Here is a 22,168-nt window from a genome sequence, read left to right as displayed (position 1 = left end):
TATATGGCTTTTACTATGTTTAGGTATGGGCCTTGAATTCCTATTCTTTCCAGGACTTTTATCATGAAGGGGTGTTGAATTTTGTCAAATGCTTTCTCAGCATCTAATGAAATGATCATGTGGTTCTGTTCTTTCAGTTTGTTTATATAATGGATCACGTTGATGGTTTTCCGTATATTAAACCATCCCTGCATGCCTGGGATGAAGCCTACTTGATCATGGTGGATGATTGTTTTGATGTGCTCTTGAATTCGGTTTGCCAGAATTTTATTGAGTATTTTTGCGTCGATATTCATAAGGGAAATTGGTCTGAAGTTCTCTTTCTTTGTTGTGTCTTTGTGTGGTTTAGGTATAAGAGTAATTGTGGCTTCGTAGAAGGAATTCGGTAGGGCTCCATCTGTTTCAATTTTGTGGAATAGTTTGGATAATATTGGTATGAGGTCTTCTTTGAAGGTTTGATAGAATTCTGCACTAAACCCGTCTGGACCTGGGCTCTTTTTGGTTGGGAGACCTTTAATGACTGCTTCTATTTCCTTAGGAGTTATGGGGTTGTTTAACTGGTTTATCTGTTCCTGATTTAACTTCGATACCTGGTATCTGCCTAGGAAATTGTCCATTTCCTGAAGATTTTCAAATTTTGTTGAATATAGGTTTTTATAGTAAGATCTGATGATTTTTTGAATTTCCTCCGAATCTGTAGTTATGTCTCCCTTTTCATTTCTGATTTTGTTAATTTGGACGCACTCTCTGTGTCCTCTCGTTAGTCTGGCTAAGGGTTTATCTATCTTGTTGATTTTCTCAAAGAACCAACTTTTGATTCTGTTGATTCTTTCTATGGTCCTTTTTGTTTCTACTTGGTTGATTTCAGCTCTGAGTTTGATTATTTCCTGCCTTCTACTCCTCCTAGGTGTATTTGCTTCTTTTTGTTCTAGAGCTTTTAGGTGTGCTGTCAAGCTGCTGACATATGCTCTTTCCTGTTTCTTTCTGCAGGCACTCAGCGCTATGAGTTTTCCTCTTAGCACAGCTTTCATTGTGTCCCATAAGTTTGAGTATGTTGTATCTTCATTTTCATTAAATTCTAAAAAGTTTTTAATTTCTTTCTTTATTTCTTCCTTGACCAGGTTATCATTGAGTAGAGCATTGTTCAATTTCCACGTATATGTGGGCAATCTTCCCTTATTGTTATTGAAGACCAGTTTTAGGCCGTGGTGGTCCGATAGCACGCATGGGATTATTTCTATCTTTCTGTACCTGTTGAGGCCCGTTTTTTGACCAATTATATGGTCAATTTTGGAGAAAGTACCATGAGGAGCTGAGAAGAAGGTATATCCTTTTGCTTTAGGATAGAATGTTCTATAAATATCCGTTAAGTCCATTTTGCTCATGACTTCTCTTAGTCTGTCGACATCACTGTTTAATTTCTGTTTCCATGATCTGTCCATTGATGAGAGTGGGGTGTTGAAATCTCCCACTATTATTGTGTGAGGTGCAATGTGTGTTTTGAGCTTTAGTAAGGTTTCTTTTACGTATGCAGGTGCCCTTGTATTTGGGGCATAGATATTTAGGATTGAGAGTTCATCTTGGTTGATTTTTCCTTTGATGAATATGAAGTGTCCTTCCTTATCTTTTTTGATGACTTTTAATTGAAAATTGATTTTATTTGATATTAGAATGGCTACTCCAGCTTGCTTCTTCTGACCATTTGCTTGGAAAGTTGTTTTCCAGCCTTTCACTCTGAGGTAGTGTCTGTCTTTGTCTCTGAGGTGTGTTTCCTGTAGGCAGCAGAATGCAGGGTCCTCGTTGCGTATCCAGTTTGTTAATCTATGTCTTTTTATTGGGGAGTTGAGGCCATTGATATTGAGAGATATTAAGGAATAGTGATTATTGCTTCCCATTATATTCATATTTGGATGTGAGGTTATGTTTGTGTGCTTTCATTCTCTTTGTTTTGTTGCCAAGACGATTAGTTTCTTGCTTCTTCTAGGGTATAGCTTGCCTCCTTATGTTGGGCTTTACCATTTATTATCCTTTGTAGTGCTGGATTTGTAGAAAGATATTGTGTAAATTTGGTTTTGTCATGGAATATCTTGGTTTCTCCATCAATGTTAATTGAGAGTTTTGCTGGATACAGTAACCTGGGCTGGCATTTGTGTTCTCTTAGGGTCTGTATAACATCAGTCCAGGATCTTCTGGCCTTCATAGTTTCTGGCGAGAAGTCTGGTGTGATTCTGATAGGTCTCCCTTTATATGTTACTTGACCTTTTTCCCTTACTGCTTTTAATATTCTTTCTTTATTTTGTGCGTTTGGTGTTTTGACAATTATGTGACGGGAGGTGTTTCTTTTCTGGTCCAATCTATTTGGAGTTCTGTAGGCTTCTTGTATGTCTATGGGTATCTCTTTTTTTAGGTTAGGGAAGTTTTCTTCTATGATTTTGTTGAAGATATTTACTGGTCCTTTGAGCTGGGAGTCTTCACTCTCTTCTATACCTATTATCCTTAGGTTTGATCTTCTCATTGAGTCCTGGATTTCCTGTATGTTTTGGACCAGTAGCTTTTTCCACTTTACATTATCTTTGACAGTTGAGTCAATGATTTCTATGGAATCTTCTGCTCCTGAGATTCTCTCTTCCATCTCTTGTATTCTGTTGTTGAAGCTTGTATCTACAGCTCCTTGTCTCTTCTTTTGGTTTTCTATATCCAGGGTTGTTTCCATGTGTTCTTTCTTGATTGCTTCTATTTCCATTTTTAATTCCTTCAACTGTTTGATTGTGTTTTCCTGGAATTCTTTCAGGGATTTTTGCGATTCCTCTCTGTAGGCTTCTACTTGTTTATTAATGTTTTCCTGTGTTTCCCTAAGTGTGTTCATGTCTTTCTTGAAGTCCTCCAGCATCATGATCAGATATGATTTTGAAACTAGATCTTGCTTTTCTGGTGTGTTTGGATATTCCATGTTTGTTTTGGTGGGAGAATTGGGCTCCGATGATGGCATGTAGTCTTGGTTTCTGTTGCTTGGGTTCCTGCGCTTGCCTCTCGCCATCAGATTATCTCTAGTGTTACTTTGTTCTGCTATTTCTGACAGTGGCTAGACTGTCCTATAAGCCTGTGTGTCAGGAGTGCTGTAGACCTGTTTTCCTCTCTTTCAGTCAGTTCTGGGGACAGAGTGTTCTGCTTTCGGGTGTGTAGTTTTTCCTCTCTACAGGTCTTCAGCTGTTCCTGTGGGCCTGTGTCTTGAGTTCACCAGGCAGCTTTCTTGCAGCAGAAAAGTTGGTCTTACCTGTGGTCCCGAGGCTCAGGTTTGCTCGTGGGGTGCTGCCCAGGGGCTCTCTGCAGCGGCAGCAACCAGGAAGACCTGTGCCGCCCCTTCCGGGAGCTTCAGTGCACCAGGGTTCCAGATGGTCTTTGGCTTTTTCCTCTGGCGTCCGAGATGTGTGTGCAGGGAGCAGTCTCTTCTGGTTTCCCAGGCTTGTCTGCCTCTCTGAAGGTTTAGCTCTCCCTCCCACGGGATTTGGGTGCAGAGAACTGTTTATCTGGTCTGTTTCCTTCAGGGTCCGGCGGTGTCTCTGGCAGGGGTCCTGCCGCTCCTGGGCCCTCCCCCACGGGAGCCCAGAGGCCTTATACAGTTTCCTCTTGGGCCAGGGATGTGGGCAGGGGTGAGCAGTGTTGGTGGTCTCTTCCGCTCTGCAGCCTCAGGAGTGCCCACCTGACCAGGCGGTTGGGTCTCTCTCTCACCGGGTCTGGGAGCAGAGAGCTGCTGCGGGCCGGGATCCGCGGGTCTGCAACCTACTTTTAAGATGGACTCAACCTCTCCTCTAGCCTTCCACCCAACAGAGGTAGTAAAAGAGAAAAGTTGTTAGGATATGGTGGAAGTGGGCCTGTTTAGCAATACTTTTGTGGGGGGCAACCTTCTTCAGCAGCAGTTCAGCCCCATAGAAAACACCAAGAAAACACCAAATAACACTCAGCAGCTGAAGACCAGTCCTCTAGGCAGGGAGACACCAATTGGGAACCAGCAGCTATCCTTCAATCCTGAAGGAACAGCCAGGCTTGCCTACCTGCCTGACGTGAGGCCTCAGAGCAGCAAGCTGCCTGCAGGAATTCTCGTGGAAGTTACAAGTTGAGCTCAACAACTCTATGTAAGGCGAACCAATTCATGTGTGTCTTAGAGAAGAATGTTGCAGCTGAGCAAACCAAACCAATGCTCATTGCTTATCTTCCACTGTCCGTGGGGTCATAGTTATACTCCTTCCTCACAGATCCTTTCACATGTTTGCTATATCAAAACATCCTTTCACCTGTGTCTGCTTCAGGAAAACAGTCTTTCACATGTCTGCTTTAGCGAGACATGCTTTCACCTGCGTGCCCCAGCAAAACATCATTTGACATAACTAACTTTCCGAAGAAACTAGAAATTTCCAATTCAGTGTCAGATTTTCCCAAAGGTATTTTCTGCATCGAATGTGATGATCGTGTTGTTTTAGGTTTTTTTTCCTGTATTTCAGATTTTTTTATATGATAAATTACACTTATTGCTTTTTGATTTGTAGATTAGGTTTACTGGTATTTTATTGGGTGTTTGTATCTCTGTTCCTAAGGGATATTAGTCTGCAATTCTCTTTGTTGAGTGGTGTGGGATTAGAATAACAGTGGCCTCATAAAATGAATTGGCTTCTGTTGTTGTTGTCATTGGGAGACTTTTAATAACTGCTTCTTTCACTAGGGGTTATAGGTCTGTCGAAATTGCTTATTTGGTATTGATTTAACTTTTCTAAGAGGTACATAGCAAGAAAATTATTCATTGCTTTTAGATTTTTCAAATTTGGTGACATATAGGTTTTTAAAATATGCCCTTAATATTCTCTGGGTTTCCTTGACATCTGCATTTATGTCCTCCTTTCCCTTTGATTTTGTTAAGTTGCGTACTCCTTCTCGGCCTCTTACTTTTGGTTATTTTGAACAAGAGTTTGCCTAGCTTGTTGATTTTCTCAAATAACCAAGTCTTTGCTTCACCATTGTCTTTGTTTATATTTTATTGATTTCAGCCCTGAGTTTGATTATTTCTTGCCATCTATTTCTATTGTGGGTGATTTCTTCTTTTTGTTTTAGAGCTTTCAAGCAAGCTACTAAGTTGCCAGTATGAGATCTCTCCGTTTTTTAAATATAGGCACTTAGTGCTATGAATTTGCCTCTTAGAACCGCTTCCATTGTATTGCATAAGATTGAGTATGTGGCATATTCATTTTCATTTAATTCTAGAAAGTCTTTATTTCTTCCTTTAGTTCTGTCTTGACCAGTTTTTCAATCAGTAGGGAGTTGTTCAGTTTCCATGCGCTTGGAGCTTTTGGTTGGTGATGTCCAGCTTTAATCTGTGGTCGTCTGATGGGATGGATGGAATAGTTTCAATTTTCTTGTATTTGATGAGGCTTCCTTTGTGTCTGAGTATCTTTCAAGTTTGGAGAAAGTTTCATGAAGTACAGAAAAAAACATGTATTTTTTGTGTTTGGATGAATTGTTTTAAAGATTTATTTATTTTATGAATTTAAGCACACTGTTGTCTTCAGACACACCGGAAGAGGCCATCAGATCCCATTACAGATGGTTGTGAGCCACCTGTGATTGCTGGGAATTGAACTCAGGACCTCTGGAAGAGCAGTCAGTGCTCTTGACTGCTGAGTCATCATCTCTCCAGCCTGAGTGAAATGTTTTTTAGACTTTTGCTAGATCCATTTGTTTATAATGTTAGATGGCTCCAGTTCTTTCATTTGTTTTGGTTTGGATGATCTATCTATTGATAAGAGTGGTGTATTGAAGTTTCCCACTATCAGTGTGTGAGGGTCAATATGTGACTGATGTGATAGTGTGTGAGGGTAAATATGTGACTGATGTGATAGCAGTGCTGGGTTTACATACTTGGTGTCCTTGTGTTTTGGGCATAGATGTTAAGAATCACAATGTCCTCTTGATTGATTTTTTTCCTTTGATGACAATGCAGTGTCCTTCCTAACTCTTCTGATTAGTTTTTGTTTGAAGTCTATTTTGTCTGATAGTAAAATGGCTTCAACAGCTCGCTTCCTAGGTCTATTTGCCTAGAATTCCCAGTGGCCACACCTATCATGTCCACAGAAAATTTCCTACCAAACAACACACAGCCATCACATTCTGAAAAACAGAGAGGAAACAGAAACCAAGGGGGAAAAAACCCACCCAACAAAGACTAAACCAGATATCAGCATCTAGAACTATAATCATAACAAGCTAAGATGCTGAGACACCAGCATAAAAATAGAATCAGTAACAGTCAGAGAAATATGTCTCCACTAGAGCTCAGAAACCCCACTACAGCATGCACTGAATATTACAGCATAGTTGAAACATAATAAAATACTTTTTAAAAGTCCATACAAATATAATAGAGGACCATAAGGAAGAAATGAATGAATCCCTTAAAGAAATCCAAGAGCATGTGTATGCTTGTGCACACACACACACACACACACACACACACACACACACTCACACACCAAAAAACCCAAAAAACCCAGTGGACAGAAATGAATAAAATTGTTAAATGGAAATAGGATTAATAAAGAAAATGCAAACTGGCAGAATTCTGGAAATGGAAGATTTAGGAAGTGTAACAGGAACTACAGAGGTAAACTTCACCAACAGAATACAAGAGATGGAAGAGAGAATCTCAGGCATTGAAGATATGATAGAAAAAATGAATATATTGTCCAAAGAATATGTTAAACCTAAAATACTCTTGATATAAAACATCCAGGAAATTTGGGACGCTATGAGCAGACCAAATTTAGGAATATTAGGAAGAAGGAGAAGAAACACAGGTCAAGAACACAGAAAATATTTTCAATAAAGGATAGAAGAAAATATTCTTAATCTGAAGAAGGACAAACCTATAAAAGTAGAAGAAGCACATAGTAATCAAAAACATTAAATGTACAGAACAGGGGAAGAATATTTAAAGCTTCAAGGGAAAAAGAACAAGTAATAAATAAAGGGAGACCTATTAGAATCACACTTAACCTTCTCAGTGGAAACTCTAAAAGCCAGAAGGGCCAGGACAGATGTATTGTAGACTCTAAGAGATCAAAGATCTGAGCCCAGACTGCTATTTACAGCAAAACCTTCAGTCACCCTAGATGGAGAGAGAAAGGCATCCTATGACAAAACCAAATTTAAACCATCTATCTACAAATCTAGACCTGTAAAGGGTGCTAGATCACAAAGCTCAACCTAAAAACATTAACTATTTCCATAAAACACAGGGAATAAATAATATCAGACTAGACAATTAAAGAGCACCACCACCAACAGCAACAAACAGGATGTACAATCATTTGTCATTGATATCGCTCAATATCAATTATCTCATTTTATCAATTTAAAAAGATTCCAGACTAACAGAACAGATGTGAAACAGGATCCATCCTTCTGCCGTATCCAAGAAACATCCCTCAATTTCAAGAATAGGCATTACCTCGGCTTGGGGTTGGGGTTGGAAAAAGATATTCCAAGCAAACAGACCTAAGAAGCAAGCTGGTATAGCCATTTTAATATTTAATAAAATAGACTTCAAACCAAGAATATTTGTTTCTTAAACTTCGATGTACAGAAGAAAGAACAATTGTAAGAATGATGCATAGATAATTTATTTTCTTTGTTTTATTTTATAGAACAGGGATTGGCTCTAGGATCTGACACATACTACACAAGTGCCTCACCACTGAGCTTTATCCTTCGTCCATTTTGAAAAGACTTTTTGCTGTGTTCTTCCCAAAGGAAGACTATTTCTCTCTCTCTCTCTCTCTCTCTCTCTCTCTCTCTCTCTCTCTCTCTCTCTCTCTCTCGTTTCTGTCTCTGTCTTTCTGTCTCTCTGTCTCTGTCTCTGTCTCTGTCTCTGTCTCTCCCTCTCTTTCTCTCTCCCTCCTCCCTACCCCCCTCTCTCTGTAACAATAATTATTGAAAATCAAAGCTATGTATTTGAAAAGGATCAAGGAGTGCTTGGAAGGAAGAAAGGGAAGAGGCAGTTGATACATTTTTATGATCCAAAAAAGTAAAATAATTAAGTAGTTTAAGTTTTTTTTTTAAAAAAGCAGCAGCATACTAAATTGCCTAGTTTAGCCTTGAACTCATTCTGTAGTCCTTGAAGTTGTGTCTTCCTGTCCCCAAAGAAACTGATATTAGATCCCCATGTTACCAGTCTCAATAACTCTTATATGGTAGTTCTGCTTTTATCATAGTGGTTAATTTGCATTTTAATAAACAAATTTTCAAAACTCCCTTTGTTCTATATCCTTTCCAAAAGTTTGTACCTCTCAGCATTTTCTTAGGTTTTTTTTTTTATTTTATTACTTTAAATCCCTCTCTCTGCCCACTCTGGCCTTCTACTCCTCTAAAAAAAAAAAGATTATATACATACACTGTTGCTGCCTTCAGACACACCAGAAGAGGGCATTGGATCCCATTACAGATGGTTGTGAGCTACCATGTGGTTGCTGGAACCTCTGGAAGAGCAGTCAGTGCTCTTAACAGCTGAGACATCTCTCCATCTATTTCTCTTTTGTGTGTTTGCTTTTTTTTCTATCTAGCCTATTAGCCTGTGTCTTTTTATTAGGGAATTGAGTCCATGGATGTTGAGAGAGATTAATGACCAGTGATTGATCTTTCCTGTTATTTCAATGTCGGTGGTTTGTGTGTGTGTGTGTGTGTGTGTGTGTGTGTGTGTGTGTGTGTGTGTGTGTGTCCCTTGTTTTTGCTGGTATGGAATTACTTATTTCCTATGTTTTCTTGGATGCAGTTACTTTCCTTGGGTTGGAGCTTTCCCTCTAGTATTTTCTGTTGGGTTGAATTTGTGGAGAGATATTGTTTGAATTTGGATTTATCTTGAAATTTCTTGTTTTCTCCATGTATGGTGATTGAGAGTTTTTTGAGTATAGTAGTTTAGGTTGGCATTTTTTTTTTTTTTTTTAGAGGTCGGAAATTATCCAGGCCCTTCTACCTTTTAGAGTCACTTTTGAGAAGTCGGGTATAATTCTGACAGGTCTGCCCTTTGTATGTTACCTAGCCTTTCCCCTTGATTCTTTTTCTTTTTTTGTTCTGTACATTTCGTGTCTTATTATGTGGTGGGTTCTGGTCCAGTCTAATTGGTATGATTTAAGCTTCCTTAGGGTTGGCAAAGTTTTCTTCTATGATTTTGTTGAAAATGTTTTCTGCATCTTGGATCTGAGACTCTTCACCTTCTTCTATTCCTGTTATTCTTAGGTTAGGTCTTGTCATGATATTCCAGACTTCCTGGATGTGTTGTGTCAGGAAGGTTTTAGACTTAACATTTTCTTGAACTGATGTATCAATTTCTTCTATGGTATCTTCTATGACTAAGATTCTCTCTTTCATCCCCTGTATTCTGTTGGTGCTGCTTGCATCTGTTGTTCCTGTTCTCTTCCGTAGGTTTTCCATCTCCAGGATGCCTTCAGTTTGTTTTTTCTTTATTGCTTCTGTTTCCACTTTCAGGTCTTGTGCATTTCTATTCATTTCCTTCACCTGTTTAATTGTATTTTCCTGTATATCTTTAAGGCATTTATTTCTTTCCTCTTTAAAGACCTCGACCTGTTTGATTGTATTTTCTTGTGTTTTTTAAAGAGATTCATTCCTTTCTTCTTTAAAGGTCTCTAGAAGATAGGATTTAAGATCCTTTTCTTGTTCTTTGGTTGTGCTAGGATATCCAGTGCTTGCTGTAGCTGTAACAGGGTAACTGAGTTCTGAAGCTGTCATATTGCCCTGACTTTTGTTGATTGTGTTCTTTGGAGGCCCTTTAGCCATCTGGATGGCTTTGGTCCCTGGATGTTCCTGTTGTAGTAGGTATTTGGAGGAAGCTTAACCTCCATGATCCTGCTGTTCCAGGCCTTTGACGGGTATCCTTAGGCTGTATGGATCAGGCTCCGAAAGTCTGATGACTGTGGGTGGAGAGGTGAAGGGAGAATGAATGTCCAACTAGGATAGCAGGCACTCAGGGCAGCTTGTGGTGCCCCAGAGGGGTCAGTGAGCAGGGTTATTGGGGATCAGTGGGGGCGGGGGGGAGCAAAGGAAGCTAACCTGTATGGTTCAGGCTCCACAATTCTGATGACAGTAGGTGGAGAGGTGGTGGGAGAATGGATGTCCAATGGGGACAGCAGGCTGCTCAGGGCAGCTTGTCATGCCCCAGAGGACTCAGCAAGCAGAGTAGATCCTCTCATCTCTTTTGACCAGAGTATTGTACCAGGAAAAATATGATATCTCACCATGGTTTTGATTTGCATTTAGTGATTAGTGATGCTAAGCATTTTCAATTGGCCTTCATGAGAAAAAAAGTCTGGTTGTTTGTTTTTAAAAATTAAACTATAGTTACACGAATTTCTCCCCTTCCTTTTCTTCCCACCAATCCTCCCATGCTCCTTCTAGAAAAAGTGGCCCTTTTTTTTTCTTTAGTTGAAATAATACACACACATACACATCAGAAAATTTAGGGTTGCTTGTATGTCTATGATTTCCAAGCTGGCTAATTGGTATTAGGGAGTCATCCCTGGGAAAGCTCATTTTCGTCTTTTCCTCTTCTCAGCACTTCTTACCGCGTCGGGCTTCAGTTATGGGCAGGACTCTGTGAGATTTCCCGCTATGCTGGCAGCCTATTGGCGCCGTTGCTTTCTTATTCAGGTCGTTCAGGCAGCCATAGCACTGAGGCATCATGGATGACCTTCCCTTAATTTCTAGAAAATACCATCTCACAATAGATTTCCCAGTCTGCTGGCTCTGAAATCCTCCCACTTCCTTTTCCTGAATGTAACCTGAACCTTGGGTGTAGAAGCTGTGCTGGAGATAAATCTTTAGAGTTCAGCACCCCGTGCTCAGTGGTCCTCTGCATTTTGACCAGTTGTAGTTTTCTGTAACCATCAGTGTCACTTTGTAGAGAAGTTTCTTTGACGGGAGTGGGAGGATATCTACACTTACCCGTGGATATAAGAAGAGATCTTTAGAATGCAATAAAGAATTATGCTGGTTTAGTAAAGTGGCAGTTATAGGTTCTCCTCTAAGCTAGGACTTCACTAGCACTGAGGACTTAGCTCCTTTTCCAGCACTAAGCATGCTTTTCCTCCTGTTGAGCAGACCTTAAGTCCGATTGGAAGGTTGTTGTTACTACTAAGACATGGGTGCCACTACTGCACTCTTAAGTTTATCAAGCCAGGCTTGCATTCTTGTTTCACAGGTGTAGCGGCTGGATAGGACAGCATAGCTGCTCCCCTCCCTGGGAAGCTCATACAGCACCTTCCAATACCATGAAAGCTAGAATTAAGGAGGTTTGCAGGTCAGATCCTGTGTCCAAAGTAATTTAGACAATAGAGACTGACCCCATCAATCTCTAAGAAGCAATCAAGAGCAATAGCAATAGCCTATATTGTTTTAGAAGTTTCTTGATCTCCTTTGAGCAGCAACTCAAAAGAGAGTTTCTCATGCCTGGTACTTGGAATTTTGTTAAGCTATAACTCTGGTGGGGAAATATATACATATATATGTATGTATGCATTTTAATAATTTAAATAAATCAATTTGAATATGATTCCATATGACTTTTCAGACCTCCTTAGTGTTATTGATTTTTCCTTCTTTCCTTCTGTACTGAACTCCTTCTCCATTGCAATAACACCCCTTCATTAACCCATTTCCCCCCCTCCAAGTCACTTTTATCATTTTATACTCCTCTCTAATGAAACAGTTGGTTTTGTTTTCAATTGAATTTCTTACATATTTTGGATATTATCTCCTGAGATTTGCAAATATTTTCTTCCATTTTGTAGGTTGTTACTCTGCCTTTTTTATTTTGCAATGCTGAAGCTTTAGTTTAATATCATCCCATTAGTCTATTTTTGCTTTGGTTACCTGTGCTTTCAAGGTCATGAAAGGAAAAAATGTTGTTTAAACCAATGTCAAAGACAAGATCATGTCTTCTTAGATTTTAGTAATCTTACAGGTTTGAGTCTTCTATTTGCATCTTTAACTTGTTCTGACTTGATTTTCTGTGTATGATAGGAATGTCAGATTTCATTCTGCATATTGATATCCACTGTTCCATGCAGCATATGTTGAAGATGTCTTCTCTCCATCTTTTGTTTTTTAAAATTCTTTGTGAAAATTTATGATAAGTTTATGGGCCTATTTTGGGGTTTTCTGTTTCATTGCTTTATACATTATTTTAATGCCAGTACCATGATGTTTTGATTATAATCACCTTATATTTTCAAATCAAGGAGTATGATACCTCTGGCTTTGTTCTTTGGTTCAAGATTATTTTGGGTTCCATACAAGTTCAAAGTAGTCTATTCCATGTCGATGAGAATGACATTGGAATGTTCATGGGGATTGTGTTGAATCTGTAGACTACTCTGCATATTGTGGACATAGTACTAATTCTTATAATCCAAAACCACATATCTTTTGACTTATTTGTGTTTTCTTATTTTTCTTTACTAGTTTAATACTTTTTAACCATGTAGATCTTTTAAATCCTTGGGTTTATTTATACATAAGTACTGAACTTTAAAATTGCTTTTACCATTTGACAAAATTCAACACCCCTTCATGATAAAAGTCCTGGAAAGAACAGGAATTCAAGGCCCATACCTAAACATAGTAAAAGCCATATACAGCAAACCAGTAAGTAATATTAAACTAAATGGAGAGAAACTTGAAGCAATCCCACTAAAATCAGGGACTAGACAAGGCTGCCCACTCTCTCCCTACTTATTCAATATAGTTCTCGAAGTCCTAGCCAGAGTAATCAGACAACAAAATGAGATCAAAGGGATACAGATTGGAAAGGAAGAAGTCAAAATATCACTATTTGCAGATGATATGATTGTATATATAAGTGATCCCAAAAGTTCCACCAGAGAACTACTAAAGCTGATAAACACCTTCAGCAAAGTGGCTGGGTATAAAATTAACTCAAATAAATCAGTAGCCTTCCTCTACACAAAAGAGAAACAAGCAGAGAAAGAAATTAGGGGAATGACACCCTTCATAATAGTCCCAAATAATATAAAGTACCTCGGTGTGACTTTAACCAAGCAAGTGAAAGATCTGTATAAGAACTTCAAGCCTCTGAAGAAAGAAATTGAAGAAGATCTCAGAAGATGGAAAGATGTCCCATGCTCATGGATTGGCAGGATTAATATAGTAAAAATGGCCACTTTACCAAAAGTGATCTACAGATTCAATGCAATTCCCATCAAAATTCCAACCCAATTCTTCATAAAGTTAGACAGAACAATTTGCAAACTCATCTGGAATAACAAAAAACCCAGGATAGCTAAAACTATCCTCTACAATAAAAAGACTTCCGGGGGAATCACTATCCCTGAACTCAAGCAGTATTACAGAGCAATAGTGATAAAACTGTATGGTATTGGTACAGAGACAGACAGATAGACAAGTGGAATAGAATTGAAGACCCAGAAATGAACCCACACACATATGGTCACTTGATTATTGACAAAGGAGCCAAAACCATCCAATGGAAAAAGATCGCCTTTTCAGCAAATGGTGCTGGTTCAACTGGAGTCAGCATGTAGAAGAATGCAGATCGATCCATGCTTATCACCCTGTACAAAGCTTAAGTCCAAGTGGATCAAGGACTTCCACATCAAACCAGATGCACTCAAACTAATAGAAGAAAAAGTGGGGAAGAATCTCGAACACATGGGCACTGGAGAAAATTTTCTGAACAAAACACCAATGGCTTATGCTCTAAGATCAAGAATCGACAAATGGGATCTCATAAAACTCAAAGCTTCTGTAAGGCAAAGGACACTGTGGTTAGGACAAAACAGCAACCAACAGATTGGGAAAAGATCTTTACCAATCCTACAACTGACAGAGGGCTTATATCCAAAATACACAAAGAACTCACGAAGTTAGACTGCAGGGAGACAAATAACCCTATTAAAAATGGGGTTCAGAGCTAAGCAAAGAAATCAGAGCTGAGGAATGCCAAATGGCTGAAAAACACCTAAAGAAATGTTCAACATCTTTAGTCATAAGGGAAATGCAAATCAAAACAACCCTGAAATTTCACCTCACACCAGTGAGAACGGCTAAGATCAAAAACTCAGGTGACATCAGATGCTAGCGAGGATGTGGAGAAAGAGGAACACTCCTCCATTGTTGGTGGGATTGCAGACTGCTACTACCATTCTGGAAATCAATCTGGAGGTTCCTCAGAAAATTAGACACTGAACTACCTGAGGACCCAGCTATACCTCTCTTGGGCATATACCCAAAAGATGCCCCAACATATAACAAAGACACATGCTCCACTATGTTCATAGCAGCCTTATTTATAATAGCCAGAAGCTGGAAAGAACCCAGATGCCCTTCAACAGAGGAATGGATACAGAAAATGTGGTACATCTCCACAATGGAATACTACTCAGCTATCAAAAACAATGACTTTATGAAATTCGTAGGCAAATGGATGTAACTGGAAAATATCATCCTGAGTGAGGTAACCCAATCACAGAAAAACACACATGGTATGCACTCATTGATAAGTGGATATTAGCCCAAATGCTCAAATTATCCTAGATACACAGAAGACATGAAACTCAAGAAGGATGACCAAAATACGAATGCTTCACTCCTTCCTTAAAAGGGGAACAAGAATACCCTTAGGAGGGGATAGGGAGGCAAAGTTTAGAACAGAGGCTGAAGGAACGCCCATTTAGAGCCTGCTCCACATGTGGCCCATACATACACAGCCACCAAACTAGATAAGATGGATGAAGCAAAGAAGTGCATGCTGACAGGAACTGGATGTAGATCTCTTGAGAGACACAGCTGGAATACTGCAAATACATAGGTTAATGCCAGCAGCAAATCACTGAACTGAGAACAGGACCCCCGTTGAAGGAATCAGAGAAAGGACTGAAAGACCTGAAGGGGCTCGAGACCCCTTATGAACAACAATGCCAAGGAACCAGAGCTTCCAGGGACTAAGCCACTACCTAAAGACTATACATGGACTGACCCTGGACTCTGACCTCATAGGTAGCAATGAATAGCCTAGTAAGAGCACCAGTGGAAGGGGAAGCCCTTGGTCCTGCCAAGACTGCACCCCCAGTGAACATGATTGTTGTGGGGAGGGCGGTAATGGGGGGAGGATGGGGAGGGGAACACCCTAGAGAAGGGGAGGGGGAGGGGTTAGGGGGATGTTGGCCTGGAAACTGGGGAAGGGAATAACAATTGAAATGTAAATAAGAAATACCGAAGTTAATAAAGATGGAGGGAAAAAATTGTTTTTACAAGTAGGATTATTTTCTTAATATTTTTGGTAGATCATTGTTAGCATATAGAAACACAAATGATTCTTGGATTCTGATTTTATATCTCACTACTTTACATAACTCACCATTTTAAATGTTTTTCTCTGGAGAGTGGGAAATGGATATAGTAGGATAAGCTCATCAGCAAATAGAGACAAGGGTTTTTTGTTTGTTTGTTTCGTTATGATTTTTTTTTACATTGTTCTTTTCTATTAGAATGGTTCTTTGTTCTTTCTCTTGCCTAATTTCTCTGCTAGGACTCCAAGTACTATGCTGAATAGGGGTGACATTTGGCATCCCATTTCGTCCTTGATCTTAGAGGGAAAGCTTTTAGCTCTTAGCTGTTGAGAACTGTGTTATCTATGGATTCATCATAAATGGCCTTTGCTGTGTGTAGATAAATTTCCTTTGTTTATAACCTATTGACAGCTATCTGGAAGGGATGCTGAATTTTGTCAAGTGATTTTTTTTCTCCATCTGTTGAGATGGTTCTGGTAATTTATACTTGATTTTGTTAATATGGTATATCATGTTTATTGAGTCATATATGCTCAACTACTTTGACCCCCCCAGTGACACATTCCAATTGAGTATGGCTATCAAATTTGGTTTGCTGTATTTTGTTGAGGTTCTTTTGCATCTTCAGTCATCAGGAATATTGGCCTACAAGTTAATTTATGTTTTTGTAATAGTCTTTTGATTATTTTAGCATCAAAGAAAATCAGCCTTATGAAATAAGTTTTGGGAGTAATGTTCATTCTTTGATTCTTTAGATGATTTTAAGAATTTGTGGTTCTGAGGCACAAGCCCAGTACCTCATTCACTCAAAGCAATAACTTTACCACTGTACTACAATCACATTCTTTCTTCGTTAAGTGTTTGGTAGAATTAAACAGTGATGCTATCTGAGAATGTCTTTGGTGAATGACTTATTTTTTATTTAATCTCATCACTTATCATTGTTCTGCTCTGATTTTCTCATCATTCATGATTCAACCTTAGTAAGCTGTATGTTTCTTAGCATTTATTCATCTCCTTCTTATTGGGGTAAAGGTGTTAACAAATTCATTGTCTAACAAAGACCCACATACTATGCCAAGGATGGCTATCTTTGTACTGGGTCTTCATATGACAAATACAAGAGTGAGAAGATTTGGAAGTCTCTTGTATAGGAACTAATATTATTCATTATGGCTCCACCCTCAGAACATAATCATTTCTCAAAGGGTAATGCCAACATATTGAGCATAGAGATTTCAGTATGAGTGGGGCATTAACCAAACATCCAATCCATTGCAAGGAAAGAATCTGAGGAGAGCAATGGAGTGTGTATTTCAGAGATGATAAAAAGCAAACACAAGTATCCATCTATTTGGCTCTGAAAGCTTCAGGCCAACTGACCTATTTAGAAGTTTGTATGCCTACTACAGTTTTGAATCTTTCTTCAAATTTGATTTTTAAAAATCTGTATCAGCAAATGGAAATGCCTGCAGTGACATACTGTGCCCGTTCGTGGCTGCTAAGACCAAGCACCTGAAAATTTGTGACTTAAAACACACCAATTTTCAAAGTGGGTGTAATTTATAAACCCTTATAGCCTTATCACTTAAGAGACATTCACGGTCATACTTAGCTAAGGAGCAAATCCGGGGACAGCTGGAGCCACATGAAACCCTGCTTAAAAAACCCAAAACCCAAACCACAAATCTATTTTCTTACAGTTCTTGGAGGTCAAAAGTCTGAAATCCAGTTGAGAATAGAACCATGTCTCTCTGAATGCCTTAGCGAAGAATCCTGTGCCTAGGCTTTGGTGGTTACTGGAAATCCTTGGTGTTCTTGCACTCTATTATTCCAGTCTGTGCCTCAGGGTGCTTTCCTGTGTGTCTGTTTTGTATCTTTCCAAGCTACTCGCCAGGAAAGTATCAGCAAAACTCCTTGTATGTTCCTTTGAGTCCTCTGTGTTTGTTCCTTTTGAGGGGCAATATTTTCCTCTTTCTGTGGACATGTGAAACCTCAAAACCAACTTTTCTGCCTCTAAAATCCCATATTGGAAATAGGGGAGGAATTGATAGTCTTATTCTGAACAACTCAAAAGGCTACTTGTATAAAGGAAGCTGAAACCCAGAAAGACAAGTTCCCTTAGGAACTATAAAGGCTATAAAGGCTAGCACCAAATTATCTATAGCTCAGTACTGTCTCCCAGCTCCATTCTCTCAGCCTACCTAAGTGGCATCTTCTCTAACTAAAGAAGTGGGCCTACCTTCTGGGAGGAAAAAGGCAGTGACTTCCTCCTAAAGGCCCACATTCTCATGTTGCAAGAATGACAGTTTTGAGCCCCTCACCAGCATGTCTAGCCTCCAAACTGTAATGGATTAGAATCCATTATTCTATTTTCCTGAAGGAACAATACATGTTCACATGTAATAGCTTTATTTGTCACTTTCATGCTGTCTTGTCTCAGAAGTCTAGCAACCTCCTTTCACCGAGTCTCATACTGAACTTTTCAGGCCCCACTAACAGTATTGTACTGAGAAAGCTGATTCGAAAATCATGTCTTCTACTGAATCTATGTAGAAAAAGTTTGTCTATCTATACCACAGGCGTGCTATCCAGAGTGTAGCATTTAGTGCTTAAAATACAGATAGGTTGAGAATGGAGAGGTTAAGAAGTTGCCAAATCTTTTACGCTCTGGCAACTTTTTATTTAATAGAACATTTGTGAGCTGAACTGTAACCCTACCCCAAACTCATATGTTGACAGCTCATCCCCAAATATGACTATGCTTAGATATAAGACTTGACTGAGGTGATTAAGGTCAAATGGAGCCATGATGGCAGGGACCAAATCCAGTTAGGCTGACAGCCACATGAGAAAAAAACAAGAAAGATCTCGTTCCTTCTTCATATGCACGCATTAAGTACAAGCCATGTGAGTAGATGGTAAGAAGGCGGCCATAGTCAAGCCATGAAGGAGGCTCTTGGGAACAACATTGGTTGACTGTTTGCTCTTGAACTTCCCCATCTCTAAACAGCGAGAAGATAGCTTTCTATTGTTTAAGCTAGCCAGTCTGTGCATTTTGCTCTGGAAAGCTAAATAAATTAAAAAGTGTTCTCACATTTGGGTGGGGCTGGTACACTTCTTTAATCCTTGCACTTAGGAGGCAGAGGCAGGCATATCTCTGAGTTCATGGTCTATAGAGAGTTCCACAACAGCCAGGGCTACACAGAGAAACCCTGTCTTGAAAATTAAAACCCAAACCAACCAACCAGCAAAAACAAACAAACAAACAAGCCCCTCCCCCCATCAAATAGTTGCCATGGCAATTTATCACTTTCCTGTTGATTTTTCTATAAGCAGCAGAATGAAACTAGACTGTGCCCTCATACTTTACTGGGAAGTTTTGTCAGTTAAGGGTTCAAGTTTATCATTCGAACACTCTAAGTGCCATTCAACAGCACAATGAAACAGTTCTGATCCACTCAGAAGTGGACAGAAAAATATCACCTCTCTGCCCATTTTCTAGAATGTTTTTTGTTTCCATCAGAGACAATACCAGAAGCAGCTCATATTTCTAATATTCTACTGAAGGCAATATAGTCCTTTAGGTATCGTATGTCTCAAAAACCATAGTACTTATACACTTAACAACTGTAAAAACCAGTCCTGTATTTTTAGGATCTGTTACAGAAACATCTACATTCCAATCCCCAAATCTATATTCATTTTCCAGGATTGCTGTAACTAACAAAAACAGAGTTGACTGAAATAACGGGGATTTATTTTCTTATATTTCTAGAGAATAGAGATTTGGATTTGTGTTCCTAGTACAGTCAGAGTCTCTTTGAAGCCTGTAGAAAGAGAATGATTCTTTGCTGCTGCTCCTGCTTCTCCTCCCTCTCCTTCTTCCACTTCTCCTCCTCCTCCTCATTCTCCTATATCGCCTCCTCCTTCTTCTTTGTCCAACCTGGTAATTACAGACCAACCTTGATATTTCCTGGCTTGCAGGTGTATTATTGAACCTCAGCCTCCACTGTCACATGATATTATCACCTGTGTGTCTATGTACTCCATATTATCACAAGGCGTTCTCTTCTCTCATTACATCTTTCCATATTTTCTTATTCTTATAAGAACAACAGTCCTTGAATTAAGTCCCATTTGATTACATCTGCTAAGATAGTGTTTCCCAGTAAAGTCACATTCATGGACACCAAAGGTTAGGGACTTAAGCATGCTTAAGAGGACATACAATTCAAACTACCCCACATATTCATCCAGGACTGGATGCATCAAACTTTCCTTAGAGAATAAAATGAATACAAGGGATATAAATTCTATTTCTTTAACAACTGAATCCAAGCAATGTCCATTAAATATGTATTCCTTCATAATTACTATATAATCAAGATACCCAGTCAGAGTTCCTTATTTCTTCTATTTGGTCATGTAGAGCCTTGCACATTCCTTAAAATTTTTTTCACCACACTATGATTATCTCTTTGAGAAATGTTTCCTCCAAATGACTGAGTTCCTTGATATCTATGACATATTGATCTCTCTAACTCCAGTATTTAGTATGTTACCTGACATATAGTTATGGGTTCCTAGTAATTTGGAAAGAAGAAAAGGAAAATCGAAAGAGGAAAGATGTTTGTTTAGTTGTTGTCAGTAGCCTTGTAAATAGAAAGGAATTGTGAGCTCAGAGTGCCAATGTCAAGGCTCTCTGCTTTCCATTCTGATGTTCCCAGGTCTGGAGCTTTTCAAGGTGTCAGCATACAATAAAATTCTAATCACAAAGAAATGCCCAACTGTCACTTCATCATAGTAGCTTTTTCTACCAAAATAACAGAGAAAGATTCTATCCAACAGTAGTTTAACACATAACCAGCATGCCCATGGGGAATAAAGATCAGAGAGTACTCTGTGCAAGCTATGTCTTGGATGGGTAATTCCAGTAAATGGATTAAGTTTAAACTTAAGTTTGAGCCCTCAAGAGTAACCTCTTTAGTGGTCTGTTGTCAAGTTACATCTAGGAGAATGTATTGTTCTTTTAAAGTCTTCCCATGCCTTTGCACACACAACCCATTATAAATGACAAAAGTAAGAACCTATGTGTGTCTATGCCAAGTTTTTTTTTTACAAAAAGGCAGAGGAGAAACTGAAATATTCATGCTAACTAGAGAAAGGATGGGCAATTGTTAGGAAAATATACACAGAACAAAGTCAGGAGACTTTGGTGCCCATACATCTTATACATCTCGCATCATTGCTGATAATGAAAGTCAGGCTGTGCTATGCAAATGCTGCGCTCACAAGCATGATAACAAAATGACAAATTAGTATGAAAGGAGACACCATAAGGGCAAGACTGTATCTTGTTAATGATTATATCTCAAATGACTTGAAAAAGTACCAGGCATATCACAGCAATTCAGTAAATATTTGTTCAATAGCTCATTGGATGGATTAAAATGATTAACCAAGAAACTGCTGTAGGCGGTCAAAGCGTGGATTAAAAAAAAAAAAGCAATCCTGAGAGAAGGATTTAAAGTTCTTTCAAGTGTTGTCCAAGTAAAGCAGTGCTCTGCTCACTAGGCAGCAGTGTTCTGAGGAAGAGATAAACCTAGCAGGCATTCCTTAGTTCTGCCTATGAGCCCTGCCACCGGCCCGCCTTTGTTTGGCAGAGCATTTGGATACCCCTGAATTTCAAACTCACTGCCTCCTTTGCTTCCTTTTAAAAGACAACCAAGCCCAGTCAGACTAAATTAATACAGTAGTTTAGAGCAAGGAATATAAAGACCCTTGCTTCTGTCTTTAGCTCCTCTTTGAGATTATCCCCATTTCTTTCTTTTTTTACCTTCTGAAGCTAGCCATAAAACAAAATTAAAACAAAAAGCGGAGACTGTGTCTAACTCTCTATCCTCTCCTTCACACGCTTTGACACCTACATTGTGAGCCATTTTAGACTTAGCAGCAGATTTTCTGCTCTTCCCTAATGCACCTCTGTGATTAACCGTCCATTCTTTCTTGTCTTTGTTTTACTTTAGATACCTGCAGCCGAAAACAACCCTTTCCTTATCGGAATGCACTACTGGTATTCCAGTCCTAATCCTCGGACTCAGTTCTGCAATGTTTGTCGAGAGAACATTCCTGCCTTATCTCGAGATGCCATCATTTGTGAAGGTAGCTTTCTGATTGTTTTAGAAAGCAGAGCTCAGTGGATAGAGCTAGGCATGAAGAATTTAGTATCGCTGATCCAATCTGAGCCTTTGGTTCTTATGTGAAGTTAAACCCAATGGAGGAAAAGCCAAAAGAGAAATTAGCATGAAGTAGTGTTCTCATGGATAAAAATGGAGGGTTGGATATAGGAAGACGGGACTATATGGTCATAAGGACTGAAAAATCAGAAATAAAATCTTTCCTACTAATAGAGAGTAGGAAGCTTAGCTAGCAAGGAACTGGTTCACATTAGAACTAGGCCTCTGGAAATAGCTTGAAATTATTTAGAAAGCACTTGAATTCTAACCTCCAGAGAAGCTTAGGGAAGAGTATTAGAATTTACATTGTCACCAGATTTACACCTATTTTTTTCTTCCTCATTTCACAGTATGCAAGGTGAAATCTCACAAAGTCTGTGCTTTGAGAGCAAACAAAGACTGCAAATGGAACACTTTATCCATAACTGATGACCTTCTTCTACCCGCTGATGAAATAGTAAGTAGCAGCTGGATCCCTCCCCCCCCCCCCCACTTTTTAAAGCCATGACATACAGGGACAGAAGAATTCTCCCTAACACTAGA

At 39.1% G+C, this 22,168-nt stretch overlaps 1 protein-coding gene across 1 annotated transcript in view; it reads left to right on the top strand.

Moving 5' to 3' along the window:
• Dgkk (diacylglycerol kinase kappa) overlaps positions 1-22,168 on the top strand; it is a 129,308-nt gene that overhangs the window by 57,537 nt on the left and 49,603 nt on the right. The window contains exons 5-6 of the mRNA XM_087601157.1: positions 21,416-21,551; positions 21,976-22,082. Coding sequence (XP_087457283.1) covers positions 21,416-21,551; positions 21,976-22,082 — 243 coding nt within the window. The remainder of the gene's footprint in view (positions 1-21,415; positions 21,552-21,975; positions 22,083-22,168) is intronic.

This window comes from Rattus norvegicus, chromosome X (genome assembly GCF_021556685.1).
Source record: "Rattus norvegicus strain SHRSP/BbbUtx chromosome X, alternate assembly SHRSP_T2T, whole genome shotgun sequence".
In the NCBI taxonomy this organism is placed as follows: domain Eukaryota; kingdom Metazoa; phylum Chordata; class Mammalia; order Rodentia; family Muridae; genus Rattus; species Rattus norvegicus.
This window is presented reverse-complemented; position numbering and strand designations above follow the sequence as displayed.